The sequence below is a fragment of the Salmo salar genome, chromosome ssa09 (genome assembly GCF_905237065.1).
Source record: "Salmo salar chromosome ssa09, Ssal_v3.1, whole genome shotgun sequence".
NCBI classification, from domain to species: Eukaryota; Metazoa; Chordata; class Actinopteri; order Salmoniformes; family Salmonidae; genus Salmo; species Salmo salar.
Genome location: NC_059450.1, coordinates 42,793,096 through 42,811,755, shown reverse-complemented (window position 1 = coordinate 42,811,755; position 18,660 = coordinate 42,793,096). Strand labels below are relative to the sequence as shown.

The following is an 18,660-nucleotide window of genomic DNA, read 5'->3' as shown; positions in this document are numbered from 1 at the left end:
ATGTTGGAGCTCGAAGCCTAAGATTTTCACTGTACCCTGAAATGACACCTGCAACCCTATGCATGTGACTACTAAACTCTCTGAATCTGAGAGGAGCGGAAACTCAACGTTGAATTAGCTTTGTTTGAACTGAGCGGATGTCATTTGGGCTGTAAGGGGGTTTTCATGTATGGTCTCTCATGTATGGTCTCTCGTGTATGGTCTCTCGTGTATGGACTCTCATGTATGGCCTCTCGTGTATGGCCTCTCGTGTATGGTCTCTCATGTATGGCCTCTCATGTATGGCCTATCATGTATGGCCCCTCATGTATGGTCTCTCGTGTATGGTCTCTCCTGTATGGCCTCTCATGCTTGGCCTCTCATGTATGGTCTCTCGTTAAAACAAGCTTGTTTTCATTCCCCATTTCCCTTTCTTCCACCAAAACAAAAAGTGCCCTAGTAGTAATGTATACCACAAGGTTTCCTCCACACTAGTATCTCAAGTCTGCACTACAACTCACCTTCCTCCCTCTACGTAACCCCAGACTGTATCTCCCTCAGTGGGTATTTCCCAAGCTGTCTCTCCTCTCTTCCTGTTCCTTCCCTCCAACTTAGTCATGAAGACAGTCTCTTAGCTCAGGGTGTGTTCCCTTGCTCTGCCGTGCTCATTAAGTATTGAGGAGCGTGGAGGTAATGGATGAGCTCTAACATCTGGTGTGACTCGCTGGCCTGGCCAGGTCTTTAGTTAAAACAACACTTGTATCAGGTACCAAGGTAAGATCCAAGTGCAGACTGTGTGAAGTAACAATGTTTATTGTAACAGGGGCAGGCAAACGACAGGTCAAGGCAGGCAGGGATCAATAACCCAGAGTAGAGGCCAAGATACAGGACGGCAGGCAGGCTCAGGTCAGGCAGAGGTTGGTAATCCAGAGGTGGAGCAAGGTACAGGATAGCAGGCAGGCTCAGAGACAGGCAGAGAGGTCAGGTGGGCTGGTACAGGGTCAGGACAGGCAAGGGTCAAAAACCAGGAGGACGAGAAACTGGAAAAAGCAGGAGCTGAGACACAAAACGCTGGTAGACTTGAACAAACAAGACGAAATGGCAACAGACAGACAGAAAACACAGGTGGAAATACACAGTGGTTAAAGGGGAAGATGGGTGACACCTGGAGGGGGGTGGAGACAATCACAAAGACAGGTGAAACAGATCAGGGCATGACAACTTGCCTTAATTAATAAATGAACACAGGAGCCTATGAGGGGAGGTGTTATTAGGAGGTGCAGGGGTGTCTGTGATGTCAGGTTGCCCTTCCGACCCAGAGATAAGATGTCTGGCAGGGGGGAGTGGGAATTTTTGTTTCTGCATTGTGAGTCGTGTCTGTTTGGATAAACAGCTTGTGATTTGCTTAGTTAGGTGGACCATTGATATAATAGCATTCAACAAACTGGTGCTAACTTAAGTTTCTTCATGGGAGTCTATTTGTCTAAATGCAAGTGAGAACTGTCGTGTCACTGGTAGGCTTTTTTTCTCCGTACTCTAGCGTGCTCTTTCTCCATCACAACATAATGGATTTAGCCTAGAGGATTTAATGTTGCATGTTGTTTATTGTTTGGTACCAAGGCTGTGTGCCAAAGTGCCATGTCCAACACAATGGTCTATTTACTCTGTGAGGTCATGTACTGTAAGTAGTGGAATAGTTTGCTGCTGTTTAACAACTGGAGTAATGCTAAAACATGATGTACTGGTTTTCTCTGGAAATGGCTTCCGTCTTTGATCGTCTGAATAAAGCGGCTACAGAGTCTTCAGGCCTCATTTCCTCAAAAGGAATCCATTCCACAGTGAAAATGGCACTTGGCTAGAATGTGTGCCTCAGGCCCAGGTCCAGTGCTGATTGGACAGAATGAGCAGAGGGTAATTTGACCCATAGAATTAAATACAGGATTTCTATGATTTGACCTCACAATAGGTCAACTGTAAGGTGGAGCCTGGGTGAACCTAAACATTTGCCGTAAGATAATACATTCATCTGACCTGCCTGGGTCAAAAACACGTCAAATAGTGATTTAGCTTGGAGTTTGAAACTATTCCAATACTATTGTACTGGAAAAACTACATTCAAGTGCAGCTCAAGTATATTGGAAGTATAGATATAGTTGATGTCGGAAGTTTACAAACTATAGTTTTGGCAAGTCGGTTAGGACATCTACTTTGTGGGTGACAAGTCATTTTTCCAACAGTTATTTACAGACAGATTATTTCATCTATAATTCACTGTATCACAATTCCAGTGGGTCAGAAGTTTACATACACTAAGTTGACTGTGCCTTTAAACAGCTTGGAAAATTCATGAAAATTATGTCATAGCTTTAGAAGCTTCTGATAGGCTAATTGACATCATTTGAATCAGTTGGAGGTGTACCTGTGAATGTATTTCAAGGCCTACCTTCAAACTCAGTGCCTCTTGGCTTGACATCATGGGAAAATCAAAAGAAATCAGCCAAGACCTCAGAAAAACAATTGTAGACCTCCACAAGTCTGGTTCATCCTTGGGAGCAATTTCCAAACTCCTGAAGGTACCACATTCATCTGTACAAACAATAGTACGCAAGTATGAACACATGGGACCACGCAGCCATCATACTGCTGAGGAAGTAGATGCGTTCTGTCTCCTATAGATGAACGTATTTTGGTGCGAAAAGCGCAAATCAATCCCAGAACAACAGCAAAGGACCTTGTGAAGATGGTGGAGGAAACAGGTACAAAAGTATTAATATCCACAGTAAAAAAGAGTCCTATATCGACATAACCTGAAAGGCCGCTCAGCAAGGAAGAAGCCACTGCTCCAAAACTGCCATAAAAAAGCCAGACTGCGGTTTGCTACCGCACATGGTGACAAAGATCGTACTTTTTTGGAGAAATGTCCTCTCGTCTGATGAAATAAAAATAGAACTGTTTGGCCATAATGACCTTTGTTATGTTTGGAGGAAAAAGGGGGAGGCTTGCAAGCCGAAGAACATCATCCCAACAGTGAAGCACGGGGGTGACAACATCATATTGTGGGGGTGCTTTGCTGCAGGAGGGACTGGTTCACTTCACAAAATAGATGGCATCATGAGAAAGGAAAATGATGTGGATATATTGAAGCAACACCATCAATTTTTGCAACTACACTTGAAGAAACTTTAAAAGTTATTTAAAAGTTCTGTATTGACTGACCTTCATGTCTTAAAGAAATGATGGACTGTCATTTCTCTTTGCTTATTTGAGCTGTTCTTGCCATAATATGGACTTGGTCTTTTACCAAATAGGGCTATCTTCTGTATACCACCCTACCTTGTCACAACACATCTGATTGGCTCAAATGCATTAAGAAGGAAAGAAATTCCACATATTAACTTTTAACAAGGCACACCTGTTAATTGAAATGCATTCCAGGTGACTACCCAATGAAGCTGGTTGATAGAATGCCAAGTATGTACAAAGCGGTCATCAACGCAAAGGGTGGCTACTTTGAAGAATCCCAAATATAAACTATATTTTGATTTGTTGAAAACTTTTTAGTTTACTACATGATTCCATATGTGTTATTTCATAGTTTTGATGTCTATATATATATAAACTCAGCAAGAACAGAAATGTCCCATTTTCAGGACCCTGTCTTTCAAAGATAATTTGTGAAAATCCAAATAACTTCATTGTAAAGGGTTTAATCACTGTTTTCCATGCTTGTTCAATGAACATGCACCTGTGGAACGGTCATTAATACACTAACAGCTTACAGACGGTAGGCAATTAAGGTCACAGTTATGAGAACCTAGGACAATAAAGAGGCCTTTCTACTGACTCTGAAATACACCAAAAGAAAGATGCCCAGGGTCCATGCTCATCTGTGTGAATGTGCCTTAGCCATTCTGCAAGGAGGCATGAGGACTGCAGATGTGGCCAGGGCAATAAATTGCAATATCCGTACTGTGAGACGCCTAAGACAGCGCTACAGGGAGACAGGACGGACAGCTGATCGTCCTCGTAGTGGAAGACCACGTCTAACAACACCTGCACAGGTTACACCAGGAACGCGCAATCCCTCCAACAGTGCTCAGACTGTCCGCAATAGGCTGAGAGTGGCTGGACTGAGGACTTGTAGGCCTGTTGTAAGGCAGGTACTCACCAGACATCACCGGCAACAACGTCACCTATGGGCACAAACCCACCATTGCTGGACCAGACAGGACTGGCAAAAAGTGCTCTTCACTGACGAGTTGTGGTTTTGTTTCACCAGGGGTGATGGTCGGTTTCGCCTTTAGGTCTGTACTCTGGAGCGGGATGGATTTGGAGGTGGAGGGTCCGTCATGGTCTGGGGCGGTGTGTCACAGCATCATCAGACTGAGCTTGTTGTCATTGCAGGCAAACGTAGTACTGTGCGTTACAGGGAAGACATCCTTCTCCCTCATGTGGTACCCTTCCTGCAGGCTCATCCTGACATGCCCCTCCAGTATGACAATGCCACCAGTCATACTGCTCGTTCTGTGTGTGATTTCCTGAAAGACAGGTATGTCAGTGTTCTGCCATGGCCAGCGAAAAGCCCGGATCTCAATCCCATTTAGCACGTCTGGGATCTGTTGGATCGGAGGGTGAGGGCTAGGGCCATTCCCTCCAGAAATGTCTTGGAACTTGCAGGTGCCTTGCTGGAAGTGTGGGGTAATATCTCTCAGCAAGAACTGCCAAATCTGGTGCAGTCTATGAGGAGAAGATGCACTGCAGTACTTAATGCATGTAAGGGGTGCATAACTGGTGGCAGCGAAGTCAGACACATATATCGGGCGGCATCCAGAATAATAAAGAATGGGTAAAAAACCTGTCGCGCACCAGACAACAATGTGCAAGCACTTACAACAAACAGTACCACACAAAGACATGGGGGGAATAGAGGGTTAAACACACAACACGTAATGAGGGAATGAAAAGCATGTGTGTGGGAAAACAAGACAAAACAAATGGAAAATGAAAAATGGATCGGCGAAGTCTAGAAGACCTGTGACGTCGACCGCCAAACACCGCCCGAACAAGGAGAGGAACCGACTTCGGCAGAAGTCGTGACAGTACCCCGCCCTTGGAGCCACGCGTCAACACCGGCCTCGGGGACAACACGTAGGGCGAGGTGCAGGGCGATGCGGACGGAGACGGTGGAACTCCTGCAGCATTGAAGGGTCCAACACGTCCTCCACCGGAACCCAGCATCTCTCCTCCGGGCCATACCCCTCCCAGTCCACGAGGTACTGAAGGCCCCTCGCCCGACGCCTCAAGTCCAGTATGGAACGAACGGAGTATGCCGGGGCCCCCTCGTTGTCCAGAGGGGGTGGAGGAACCTCGCGCACCTCAGACTCCTGGACCGGGCCAGCCACCACCGGCCTGAGGAGAGACACATGGAACGAGGGGTTAATACGGTAATCGGGGGGAAACTGTAATCTGTAACTCACCTCGTTCAGTCTCCTCAGGACTTTAAATGGCCCCACAAACTGCGGACCCAACTTACGCCAGGGCAGGCGGAGGAGAGCAGAACTGGGTAATAACCGGAGCAGTTTAATTTAAATATACATATAACCACCGGCATCCAGAATAATAAAGAATGGGTACAAAACCCATCGTGCACCAGACAACAATGTGCACAAGCACTTACAACAAACAGTACCACACAAAGACATGGGGGGAACAGAGGGTTAAACACACAACACGTAATGAGGGAATGAAAACCACGTGTGTGGGAAAACAAGACAAAACAAATGGAAAATGAAAAATGGATCGGCTAAGGCTAGAAGACCGGTGACGTCGACTGCTGAACACCGCCCGAACAAGGAGAGGAACCGACTTCGGCAGAAGTCGTGACAATGCAGCTGGTGTCCACACCAGATACTGACTGTAACTTTTGATTTTGACCCCCACCCCCCCTTTTTTCAGGGACACATTATTCAATTTCTGTTAGTCACATGTCTGTGGAACTTGTTCAGTTTATGTCTCAGTTGTTGAATCTTATGTTCGTACAAATATTTAGACATGTTAAGTTTGCTGAAAATAAACACAGTTGACAGTGAGAGGACATTTCTTTTTCTGCTGAGTTTATATATATATGTATATTCTTCCAATATACTTGAGCTGCACTTGAATGTAGTTTTTCCAATACAATAGAACTGGAATAGTCTCAAAACTCCAATCTAAATCATTATTTGACGTGTCTTTGACCCAGGCAGGTCAGATGAATATAATTTATTATCTTATGGCAAATGTTTAGCTTCACCCAGGCTGCACCTGACAGTTGACCTATTGTGATGTCAAATCATAGAAATCCTGTATGTAATTCTATGGGTCAAATTACCCTCTGCTCGTTCAGCCCTGGACCTGGGCCTGAGGCACACATTCTAGCCAAGTGCCATTTTCACTGTGGAATGGATTCCTTTTGAGGAAATGAGGCCTGAAGACTCTGTAGCCGCTTTATTCAGAGGATCAAAGACGGAAGCCATTTCCAGTCGACCAGGGCCTTATTGAGTATGCAGAGAACATGTTGTAGCCCAGAGCCAGAGATGGAGCGGAGCGGCTAGCGCTGGCTGGCTGGCTCTGATATATTCCGCCTGGCCATGGCTAAACCCACACACTCCCCAGCATCACTCCACTTTGCAGACAGAGAGCTAATTGAAGATGATCTCACAGATAAGTGCACCAGACGGCCCTCTTTTTCTCCCTCCCTCCCTCCCTCCCTCCCTCCCTCCCTCCCTCCCTCCCTCCCTCCCTCCCTCCCTCCCTCCCTCCCTCCCTCCCTCACCCTCTTTCTTTCTTACTCACTAGCCATTCACTCTCTTATTTTGTCTCATTCCCTATCTGTCTTCTGTCTTTCTCTCCACTCCCCTCTCTCTGTCTCCTCTCTCTGTCTCCTCTCTCTGTCTTTCTCTCTTTCGCCAAGGCCTGAATGTGCTCAACAATGTTCATCTCCTTGATGCTCCCTCTACTCTCTCTTTTTCTCTCTCTTTTTCTCTCTCTCTCTCGCTCCTTCTCTCTCTCCTTCTCTCTCTCTCTCTCTCGCTCCTTCTCTCTTTCTCTCTCGCTCCTTCTCTCTCTCTCTCTCTCTCTCTCTCATGCCCTCTTTTTCTCTCCTCCCTTCTATCTAATTTAAAGCATAACCCTTTATCACAATCCTGCCATTTCACAGGAAATACCGATTCCAGCTGCAAAATTAGCATTCTGATAATGTTTGACGATAGCTATGCCTGACACTCCCTCTCTCCAAATGTTATATTTGATTGTCACGCTGCCCTGAAACTCAGTCTATCCTGTATCTTCTCAGTATTATTGGTGTCTGTTACGCACATTTTTGCCTGACTAAGTGTATGCTGGGGTTGCTTTAATTGTGTCTTGACTACATCTTTGAATGTCCTAGGTATCTGGAGAGTCTTCATGCTAATAACATCTCAAGTTTCTCTGTTGTGTTTTCTATATTAGGTCCTAACCTCTCCCTCCTTTTTCTCTTTGGTTTATCTTTATCGTTGGTTTCTAACACCTGTTCTCTGTTCCCTTGCAGCGCGGGAGGAGAATGTGGCCACGTTCCGCGGCTCTGAGTACTTCTGCTACGACCTGTCCCAGAACCCTATCCAGTCCTCCAGCGACGAGATCACACTCTCCTTCAAGACGTGGCAGCGCAATGGCCTGATCCTCCACACGGGGAAGTCTGCTGACTATGTCAACCTGGCCCTGAAGGACGGAGCCGTGTCCCTGGTCATCAACCTGGGCTCCGGGGCCTTCGAGGCCATCGTGGAGCCTGTCAACGGGAAGTTCAATGACAATGCCTGGCACGAAGTCAAGGTCACACGTAACCTCAGACAGGTAATAGTGGCTAGGGAGGGTGAGACAGGTAATAGTGGCTCGGGAGGGTGAGACAGGAAATTGTGGCTAGGGAGGGTGAGACAGGTAATAGTGGCTCGGGAGGGTGAGACAGGAAATTGTGGCTAGGGAGGGTGAGACAGGAAATTGTGGCTAGGGAGGGTGAGACAGGACATTTTGGCTAGGGAGGGTGCTAACACGTATAACATGTATATAAACACACATATATATATTTAAAAAAATATATAGTCTTAAGAAGAAAACAAAATCAAACGAACTGTAGGAATTCTTGTGAACTTTTCCATCTATGATCAACAAACTAAAAGAACAGGAGAATGTATGACGCTCGATAAAAACTATTTAGGAACTGAACCCAATTAAGATTGAATTAATAACTAAACATATACGGGTCTTTCACCTAGTATCAGTTATCCTGCATATACTTTTACATATACATATATATACATATATATATATACACATATATATATACACATACATATATATGTGTATATATATATATATATATATATATGTATATATATGTATATGTAAAAGTATATGCAGGATAACTGATACTAGGTGAAAGACCCGTGATATGTTTAGTTATTAATTCAATCTTAATTGGGTTCAGTTCCTAAATAGTTTTTATCGAGCGTCATACATTCTCCTGTTCTTTTAGTTTGTCGATCATAGATGGAAAAGTTCACAAGAATTCCTACAGTTCGTTTGATTTTGTTTTCTTCTTAAGACTATATTTTTAATCGCAATGACTTACTATGTACTAAAAACATTGTTTATTTCATGCCTACTTTGACTTACTTTCCCGTATTAATTTTCTCCATATTTTCTGAATTCCAAGAGCACCAATTTCCTGTCGGATTTTCTTCTGTCCATCAAGGCTCACTGTTTGCCTCTGTGAGCAGAACCCCCCACTATTCTCTCTCTCTCTCTGTCTCTCTCTCTACCAGAAACCATCACACATTTTATGTGTTCAGGAGATTGCTTCTCTCGCTCTCTCTCTCGCTCTCTCTGTCTCTCTCTCCCTCCCAGAAGCCATCACACTTTTGATGTGTTCAGGAGACTGCTTCTCTCTCTCTCTCTATCTCTCCCTGATCGTGGCTGCTGGCAGAGGGAAGCTCCAGTCAACCACAATGGCTCCTGTTTACTCTAGACTGATCTCAGTTCAGCTGTAAAATCGCCCAGAAATCCGCATTCTGAAATATGTTAATAGTCAAGGTCTTGTTCCCTTTCCCCTCCTCAGTGAGAGTGGATGGAGGGAGGTTTCTGGCTCTAGGTGAGGGGGCCAAAGATAGACTAGGACCTTGGATTTCAACTATGAGATGTAAGGAATTTGTAGTTAGATTATAATTTGAAACAATTTTAATTTAGACTATATTTTGTAAAATACATTAATGTCAGATGTTGTTTTTGACATTTCATTTTAAACATTTTGATATTACTACGACTAAGGTTCATCCCTCTACCTATGGAACAGTCTGGATTTACACATTGAGTTATAGTCCATTGAGTATCCCCCAGTCTTTCTCTTTCTCAGTCACTCTCTCTGTCTTATCTCCCTGGGAACAAGCTTTTGTAGAAAACGACATCTAACCACTCACTCATGGAATGAATCATTGTCCTACTGACCATTGCCAAACCAGCTATTGTACTAACAACACCCAATCCAAAGTCTTCATCATTCTTTATTCATATTGTTTATTTCGTTTTTTTATTAATTAACAACCCCTCTGGTTCACTATTTATTTTCATTTCTTCCCCCCTTTTCCTCAAAGCAATCAGGCATTGGACACGCTATGGTAAACAAACTCCATTGTCTGGTATATATCATTCCTATTTTCCTTTGGGGTTTTCTGTTCTCCTTCCTTCCCCCTCCTCCTCCCCCTTCTTCCCTCCCCTCTTTATACCCTCCCTTTCTTCCTTCTCCCTCTTCCCTCCCCCTCTTTATTTCCCATCTTCCCTCCCCGTCTTTATTCCCTCCCTTTCTTCCTTCCCCTCTTCCCTCCCCTCTATTTCCCCTCTTCCCTCCCCTCTTTATTTCCCATCTACCCTCCCCGTCTTTATTTCCCATCTTCCCTCCCCTCTTTATTCCCTCCCTTTCTTCCTTCCCCTCTTCCCTCCCCTCTTTATTTCCCATCTTCCCTCCCCCTCTTTATTTCCCATTTTCCCTCCCCCTCTTTATTCCCTCCCTTTCTTCCTTCCCCTCTTCTCTCCCCTCTTTATTTCCCCTCTTCCCTCCCCTCTTTATTTCCCATCTTCCCTCCCCTCTTTATTCCCTCCCTTTCTTCCTTCCCCTCCTCCCTCCCCTCTTTATTTCCCATCTTCCCTCCCCCTCTTTATTTCCCATCTTCCCTCCCCCTCTTTATTCCCTCCCTTTCTTCCTTCCCCTCTTCTCTCCCCTCTTTATTTCCCCTCTTCCCTCCCCTCTTTATTTCCCCTCTTCCCTCCCCTCTTTATTTCCCATCTTCCCTCCCCCTCTTTATTCCCTCCCTTTCTTCCTTCCCCTCTTCCCTCCCCTCTTTATTTCCCATCTACCCTCCCCCTCTTTATTTCCCATCTTCCCTCCCCTCTTTATTCCCTCCCTTTCTTCCTTCCCCTCTTCCCTCCCTTCTTTATTTCCCATCTTCCCTCCCCCTCTTTATTTCCCATCTTCCCTCCCCCTCTTTATTCCCTCCCTTTCTTCATTCCCCTCTTCTCTCCCCTCTTTATTTCCCCTCTTCCCTCCCCTCTTTATTTCCCCTCTTCCCTCCCCTCTTTATTTCCCATCTTCCCTCCCCCTCTTTATTTCCCATCTACCCTCCCCCTCTTTATTTCCCATCTTCCCTCCCCTCTTTATTCCCTCCCTTTCTTCCTTCTTCCTGTGTTTGGTATTTCTTGGCTTTCTTTATATTTGATTTCCTCCCCCTGTCCCTCCCTCTCTCTTTCATCTTCCTGTTTCTCACAATAGCTTCTCTCCTCCTTCTTTTCTGCTTTTCTACAACTTTTCTACAACTTCTTCCTCTCTTCCAAAGCCCTCCAGATCTAGTCTTTCTTTAGGGATATACTGTTTTACTAAAGCCTCCATGCATTCCCTATCTTTTGGCTGATGACTGTTGACCAAACTGCCTGCATCTTTTCCACAACTACAACTACAACAAAATAGGAAAGGAAAACCCAAAAGGTCACCAATGGGAGCTCTGACAGTTGTTTCCAGTAGACAGTGGCGCATGACATGCCTAAACCTCTCCCCCTCTCCCTCCATTCTCACACCATTCTCATCCTTTGCTTTCCAGAAAACCTACCTAACACCCAACTCTCACCTGCCATTCAAGCTGTTATTTTGCGTGCACTGCATGTTAGTGTGGTGATTGGTATGCTACACCTGCCTTGAACCCCCCCCCCCCCACCCCTCATGGCTTTTGGTGTGGTCTGAGTGTGTAGTGCTTGGCCTTTGGTATGTTCCATCCAGCTAACTTAGAGGGGTGGGCCTCACTTTATGGTTGCACCCCCATTCACTCAACTCATTTTGTATTTAGCCAGTATCTCACTGCAATATGGAATGATATTTAATACTCCTCATGTGTGGAATTAGCATCTTCCCTATGCTTGTCAATGTCTCAATAAACCACCTATCAGTTGAACTAAAATAAGCACAATCAATTTGTCCTTGGTGTTGTTGGCATCTTACTAACCATTCAAACCTAACCAAATTCCAAAAGAAAGAAATCACATATTCTAACCTGCATTCAAAGTTAAAGAAAATATACTGCTGATATATTTTCTCTACCTGACCTTGTTGAACCTAAGAGTTGAAGTACGTGACATAATCACTGAGGAATCCAGTGACACGGTCCTGGTTTTGGGACTCTATAGAGCGAGCAAAACCAAAACACAACTGAGACAATATCCAGACAAAAAACCCTGACAAACCTAGTCCCTGGTACATAAGAGGAACCTTACCCAATTGCTAACCAACCCCAAGATGGTCATGAGTGGACTTTCTCCTTCCTGGTTCTTCCCGTTGTCTAGGTGACGTTATCGGTTGACGGTATCCTGACGACCACAGGCTACACCCAGGAGGACTACACCATGCTGGGGTCCGATGACTTCTTCTACGTGGGTGGAAGCCCCAGTACCGCCGACCTGCCTGGATCTCCTGTCAGCAACAACTTCATGGGCTGCCTCAAAGAGGTGAGACTGCTGGCAGTATGTACGTTTTAGATTTGAAAAGAAAAAGGCGCAAACACTCGCTCACCATTACGAAAACATATTACCGCTTAACGTAATTCGTTATTAAATAGGATTTTACTGGTGAGCAAGAGCTGCACCTTTTCCTTTTCAGTGTTTATCAAATTGTTTGGTTGCCCCTCGACTCAAGATGGTTGAGCTTCTTTCCATTTCTATGTTTCCATTTGATTAATTTTAGCAGAATCTATTAAAAAACAGTGTTTCTAAAACGGCTGGTCAGGACTAACTTGTACAGCGGGGTACGGTTCAAGCTTAGGTTGAAAGTTTGGGAACTGATAGTATGCTACACTGTGTGTTCACTAAAAGGTTACTTGTAAAAAGAGAGCTTTTTGCAATGTGTATTATGCTCTGTGGGTCTTATGAAATCAGGACTGAATTCAATAAAGCCCATCTGGTTTTGAAGGAGGGAGACACAAGCTTTCAGGATCTTCTTGGAGCCGTCTGATCAAATTCACAGTCACTGACAGGAAACTGTTGCAGGGGTATATCATTTAGTTTTTTAATTGTTGGTAAATAATTTGATTGCGGCTGAGGACGTCTAGCAGTGGCAAAGGCTCGGTTGAAGAGATGGAATGGGATTGGTTGACTATGCAGCTGGGTCAAACGTGGCAATAGGAAGCAAAGGGACAGTTTAAAAAGGGTCTGCATCATTGAGTGCGTTATGCTCCGAGATATTTTGATTAGATGCTGACATTCAGCCCATTTTAAACAGCGCCACCGTTTCCCTCTGAGCAAACACACACACAGAAACACACACACACACAGAAACACACACACACAGAAACACACACACACACACACAGAAACACACACACACAGAAACACACAGAAACACACACACACACACACAGAAACACACACACACAGAAACACACACACACAGAAACACACACACACAGAAACACACACACACAGAAACACACACAGAGAAACACACACAGTAACACACACAGAAACACTGATCCTTTACCCCTACATACATTATACTGACCCAATCACTACTGTAACACTGGGCCTTTACCCCGACCTACATTATACTGACCCAATCACTACTGTATCACTGGGCCTTTACCCCTACCTACATTATACTGACCCAATCACTACTGAAACACTAGACCTTTACCCCAACCTACATTATACTGACCCAATCACTACTGTATCACCGGGCCTTTACCCCTACCTACATTATACTGACCCAATCACTACTGTAACACTGATCCTTTACCCCCAACTACATTATACTGACCCAATCACTACTGAAACACTGGTCCTTTACCCCTACCTACATTATACTGACCCAATCACTACTGTATCACTGATCCTTTACGCCTACCTACATTATACTGACCCAATCACTACTGTAACACTGATCCTTTACCCCTACCTACATTATACTGACCCAATCACTACTGTATCACTGATCCTTTACCCCTACCTACATTATACTGACCCAATCACTACTGTATCACTGATCCTTTACTCCTACCTACATTATACTGACCCAATCATTACTGTATCACTGATCCTTTACCCCTACCTACATTATACTGACCCAATCACTACTGTAACACTGGGCCTTTACCCCTACCTACATTATACTGACCCAATCACTACTGAAACACTGGTCCTTTACCCCTACCTACATTATACTGACCCAATCACTACTGAAACACTGGTCCTTTACCCCAACCTACATTATACTGACCCAATCACTACTGTATCACCGGGCCTTTACCCCTACCTACATTATACTGACCCAATCACTACTGTATCACTGATCCTTTACCCCTACCTACATTATACTGACCCAATCACTACTGTAACACTGGGCCTTTACCCCTACCTACATTATACTGACCCAATCACTACTGAAACACTGGTCCTTTACCCCTACCTACATTATACTGACCCAATCACTACTGAAACACTGGTCCTTTACCCCTACCTACATTATACTGACCCAATCACTACTGTAACACTGGGCCTTTACCCCTACCTACATTATACTGACCCAATCACTACTGAAACACTGGTCCTTTACCCCTACCTACATTATACTGACCCAATCACTACTGTAACACTGATCCTTTACCCCTACATACATTACACTGACCCAATCACTACTGTATCACTAGGCTTTTACTGTCCCAATCACTACTGTTGCTCTGGGCCTTTACCCCTGCCTACAGTATACTGACCCAATCACTACTGTAACACTGGTCCTTTACCCCTACCTACGTAATACTGACCCAATCACTACTGTTTTACTGGTCGTTTACCCCTACCTACAGAATACTGACCCAATCACTGCTGTAAGACTGGGCTTTTACCCCTTCCTACATTATACTGGCCCAGTCACTACTGTAACACTGTTCCCACTAGCTCATGAACAACATCATACATGCGTATGAACACTTATTCATACTCATATGCATTTCCACAGTCACTGATGCCAGGGAGGTCACTGTTCCATCGTTGTTGCTCAGAATGCATCTGGTCCCTTTACCTTTCAGCCTCCATCTCCTCTCATGATGGGTGAATCACTCACACACACACACACACACACAGACACACAGACACACACACACACACACACACACACACACACACACACACACACACACCCCGCATGTACACAGAAACACTTCTATCCTCCACACTGCGTTCCCTGCCATTAAGACTAATTTGCCTGCTGGCGATGTCTCTGCCATCTAACACCATTATGGATAAATGTTTTGTTACCATGGCACCAGGTAGTCCCCACGTCTCCCGCTGCTCACACACGCACATGCACACACACACACACACGCACACACACACACACACACACACACATTTACTTGGTAGCTGTTGGTAGCCGGTCATTGTGCCTTACATAAATGGACATAATGATAGTCATTATGTCTCCTTTATCATCCGTAAGACGTCTTTCCTTTCAGAGAAACGCTGACAAAGAGACAGCTAGTTTTGTTAAAATAACGTCAAATTCAATCATTTATACATGTAGTGTAATTGTAATCATCGGAGAATTGTATGTCATTTCAGAATGTCAATACATTTTGCAGCATAATCAACATGTATATTTTGTTATTTGCAATAGTTTATACTGTATTACAAGTACATTTTGAAATGGACATTTTCAAGTATTTTTTGATAATCATATTGTAAACAACTAAGCATAATCTATCTAATTCTTTATTGTATTCAAAAAACAAAAACAATGTTTTAAGAGAGAAAAGGCAATGGTCTGAAGTCGGAATAGAAAGGAAATTCACATGAGCACCACAATGCCTATTCCACCCATGCTCTACCAAGGTTTTCCAGTGCACAGCTTTGACCTACTACAGTAGCTATTTAGAAACTAGGCAAGTCAGTTAAGAACAAATTCTTATTTACAATGACGGCCTAGGAACAGTGGGTAAACTGCCTTGTTAAGGGGCAGAACGACAGATTTTTACCTTGTCAGCTCGGGGATTCTATCTAGCAAGCTTTTGGTTACTGGCCCAATGCTCATGAAAAATGTGTGTCTTCTTTCTTCGGACGACGATAACACTCTGACCTGAGTGCAGTGGGTGCAGTGTTCAGATGCACCTTTTCAAGCGCTCTGATTGGTTTGTAATCACAGGGCTATGATGGGTGAGGGATAACTAGGCTTCCTGCCGCCCCAAGATATGTTGGTATTGTACTTCAAACTATGTGCAGGCAGGTTGCTGTGAATGCCCTCACCCGTCTGAACGGTCGGCTGCCCTCACCCGTCTGAGGAGTTAGCTGTGAATGCCATCACCCGTCTAAGAGGTCGGCTGTGAATGCCCTCACCCTTCTGAACGGTCAGCTACGAATGCCGTCACCCGTCTAAATGGTCAGCTGTGAATGCCCTCACCTGTTTGAGGGGTTAGCTGTGAATGCCCTCACCCGTCTGAACGGTCGCCTGTGAATGTCCTCACCCATCTGAACGGTCGGCTGTGAATGCCATCCCCCGTCTGAACGGTCGGCTGTGAATGCCATCCCCCGTCTGACCGGTCGGCTGTGAATGTCCTCACCCGTCTGAACGGTCGGCTGTGAATGCCCTCACCCGTCTGAACGGTCGGCTGTGAATGTCCTCACCCGTCTGACCAGTCGGCTGTGAATGCCCTCACCCGTCTGAACGGTCAGCTGTGAATGCCCTCACCCTTCTAAGAGGTCGGCTGTGAATGCCTTCACCCGTTTGAGGAGTTGTATGTGAATGTCCTCATCCGTCTAAGAGGTCGGCTGTGAATGTCCTCATTCGTCTAAGAGGTCGGCTGTGAATGTCCTCATCAGTCTAAGAGGTTGGCTGTGAATGTCCTCATCCGCTAGTACTGACTGTGATTTGGGTTCAGACCCTCTACAGGATGTCTGGTAAGAACAATGCCGATGCTTCTCTTTTCAGAGTTTTAATTCCTTTTCCTCTTCACCGATACACTTTGATTATATACCATGAATCCTGATTATATACTTTGAATCTTGACTGGGAATAAATCTTGGTGGAATAGTTCTTGTGTTAATCTGAATGAATTGTGGTTATTTCGATGCACGCAGAACATTCAGATATTCTTTATAAAAATAGTCCTCAGAAAAATGTGCGTCATCTTTCTTCGGACGATGATAACACTCTGACCTGAATGGGTGGGTGCAGTGTTCAGATGCGCCTTTTCAAGCGCTCTGATTGGTTTGTAATCACAGGGCTATAATGGGTGAGGGATAACTAAGGTAGACCTGAACTGCCAAACTAACGGGACTCAAGGGAAACTGAAAGGACTGTGAGGGAAAGTTAGGTAGAGAGGAGGGGACTAGGACAGACTTTGCTTTTTTTACAAGCATTTCACTGTGTTCGGTAACAATGATAGGCCTTTCAAACATTTTATACAACATTATAAGCAAGTAACTTGAGCCCTACTTTAAAAAAAAATGATTGAACCTTTATTTAACTAGACAAGTCAGTTAAGAACAAATTCTTATTTACAATGACGGCCTACACCGGCCAAACCTGGACGACGTTGGGCCAATTTTGCGCCGCCCTATGGAACTCCCAATTACGGCCGGTTGTGATACAGCCTGGATTCGAACCAGGGTGTCTGTAGTGACGCCTCAAGCACTGAGTGACTAACTATAGGAGTTCACTGTAAAATACATATTTGTATGTTTTTGTGTTGGAGAAAATGTGCATATTTTCTTAAGGTCTATCTTGATCAAAACGTCAGCTCCCATTGATGTGAACGTCTCACACAGCTCTAGCTTGGCTTCCTGAACTCACCTTTCATCTCATATTAGTCTTGTCTATGACAAATACAAAATGTTTTTTTTTTGTTTTTTTTGTATCTGTTACAAGTGTATAACCTTTATTTAATATATTTTTATTGTTGTTTATCAGACGGTCATATCTGTGTAACCAACAGAGTGTGGTATTTATTCCCTGGTGAACTTGTCTGATAAGCAGTGTGATGGGGGGAAGGTTGAGTACTTAGATCAAATCAAATTGTATTTGTCAGATACACATGGTTAGCAGATGTCAATGTGAGTGTAGTGAAATGCTTGTGCTTCTGGTTCCAACAGTGCAGTAATAATTAACAAGTACCCTAACATTTCCCCAACAACTACCTAATGCACACAAATCTAAAAGGGGGGTATGAGAATATGTACATATAAATATATGGATGAGTGATGGCCAATTGGCATAGGCAAGGTGCAATAGATGGTATAAAATACAGTATATACATATGATATGAGTAATGTAAGACATGTAAACATTATTAAAGTGGTATTATTTAAAATGCCATTGTTTAAAGTGACTAGTGATCCATTTATTAAAGTGGCCAGTGATTGGGTCTCAGTGTAGGCAGCAGCCTCTCTGAGTTAGTGATTGCTGTTTAGCAGTCTGATGGCCTTGAGATAGAAGCTGTTCTTCAGTCTCTCTGTCCCAGCTTTGATGCACCAGATGACCATGCTGTTCCCCTGTCCAAACAGCCCCAGGAAGACGTGTGTGTGTGTGTGTGTGTGTGTGTGTGTGTGTGTGTGTGTGTGTGTGTGTGTGTGTGTGTGTGTGTGTGTGTGTGTGTGTGTGTGTGTGTGTGTGTGTGTGTGTGTGTGTGTGCGTCTGCCCTCAGATCAGAGTTGAGATTTGCTTGTCTAGCTTTGGCCTGTAGCTGTCACCACCCACACCGTCACACTCTTACCCCCTGGCAATACAGTGAACACACACACACATACACAAGCAGCACAAATGCCTCACACCACTAGGTCCACTAGAAGTCTTTGATTTCGTGTATGCGCAGCGGCCTGTGTGAGAGCATGGTGCTGGAGTTTGGAAAGCATCCCACCATGTGGAATAAAATACACACTGCAACTGTTATGCATTCATCAGACCAATTGAGTGAAAGAGACACACTCAGTCAGAGGGAGAGAGAAAGAGAGACAACCTATATTTATTTTCCTGTTTGTACTTTAACTATTTGCACATTATTACAACACTGTATATATACACATAATATTACATTTGAAATGTCTTTATTATTTTGGAACTTTTGTAAGTGTAATGTTTACTGTTCATTT

The 18,660-nt window shown here is 44.3% G+C and overlaps 1 protein-coding gene across 4 annotated transcripts in view; it reads left to right on the top strand.

Annotated features, from left to right (window-relative positions):
• Positions 1–18,660, top strand: part of LOC106611370 (neurexin-3a) — an 825,193-nt gene that overhangs the window by 177,617 nt on the left and 628,916 nt on the right. For all 4 annotated transcript variants that reach the window (XM_045723683.1, XM_045723684.1, XM_045723681.1 and 1 more), the window contains exons 6-7: positions 7,547–7,848; positions 11,875–12,036. In XM_045723683.1, coding sequence (XP_045579639.1) covers positions 7,547–7,848; positions 11,875–12,036 — 464 coding nt within the window. The remainder of the gene's footprint in view (positions 1–7,546; positions 7,849–11,874; positions 12,037–18,660) is intronic.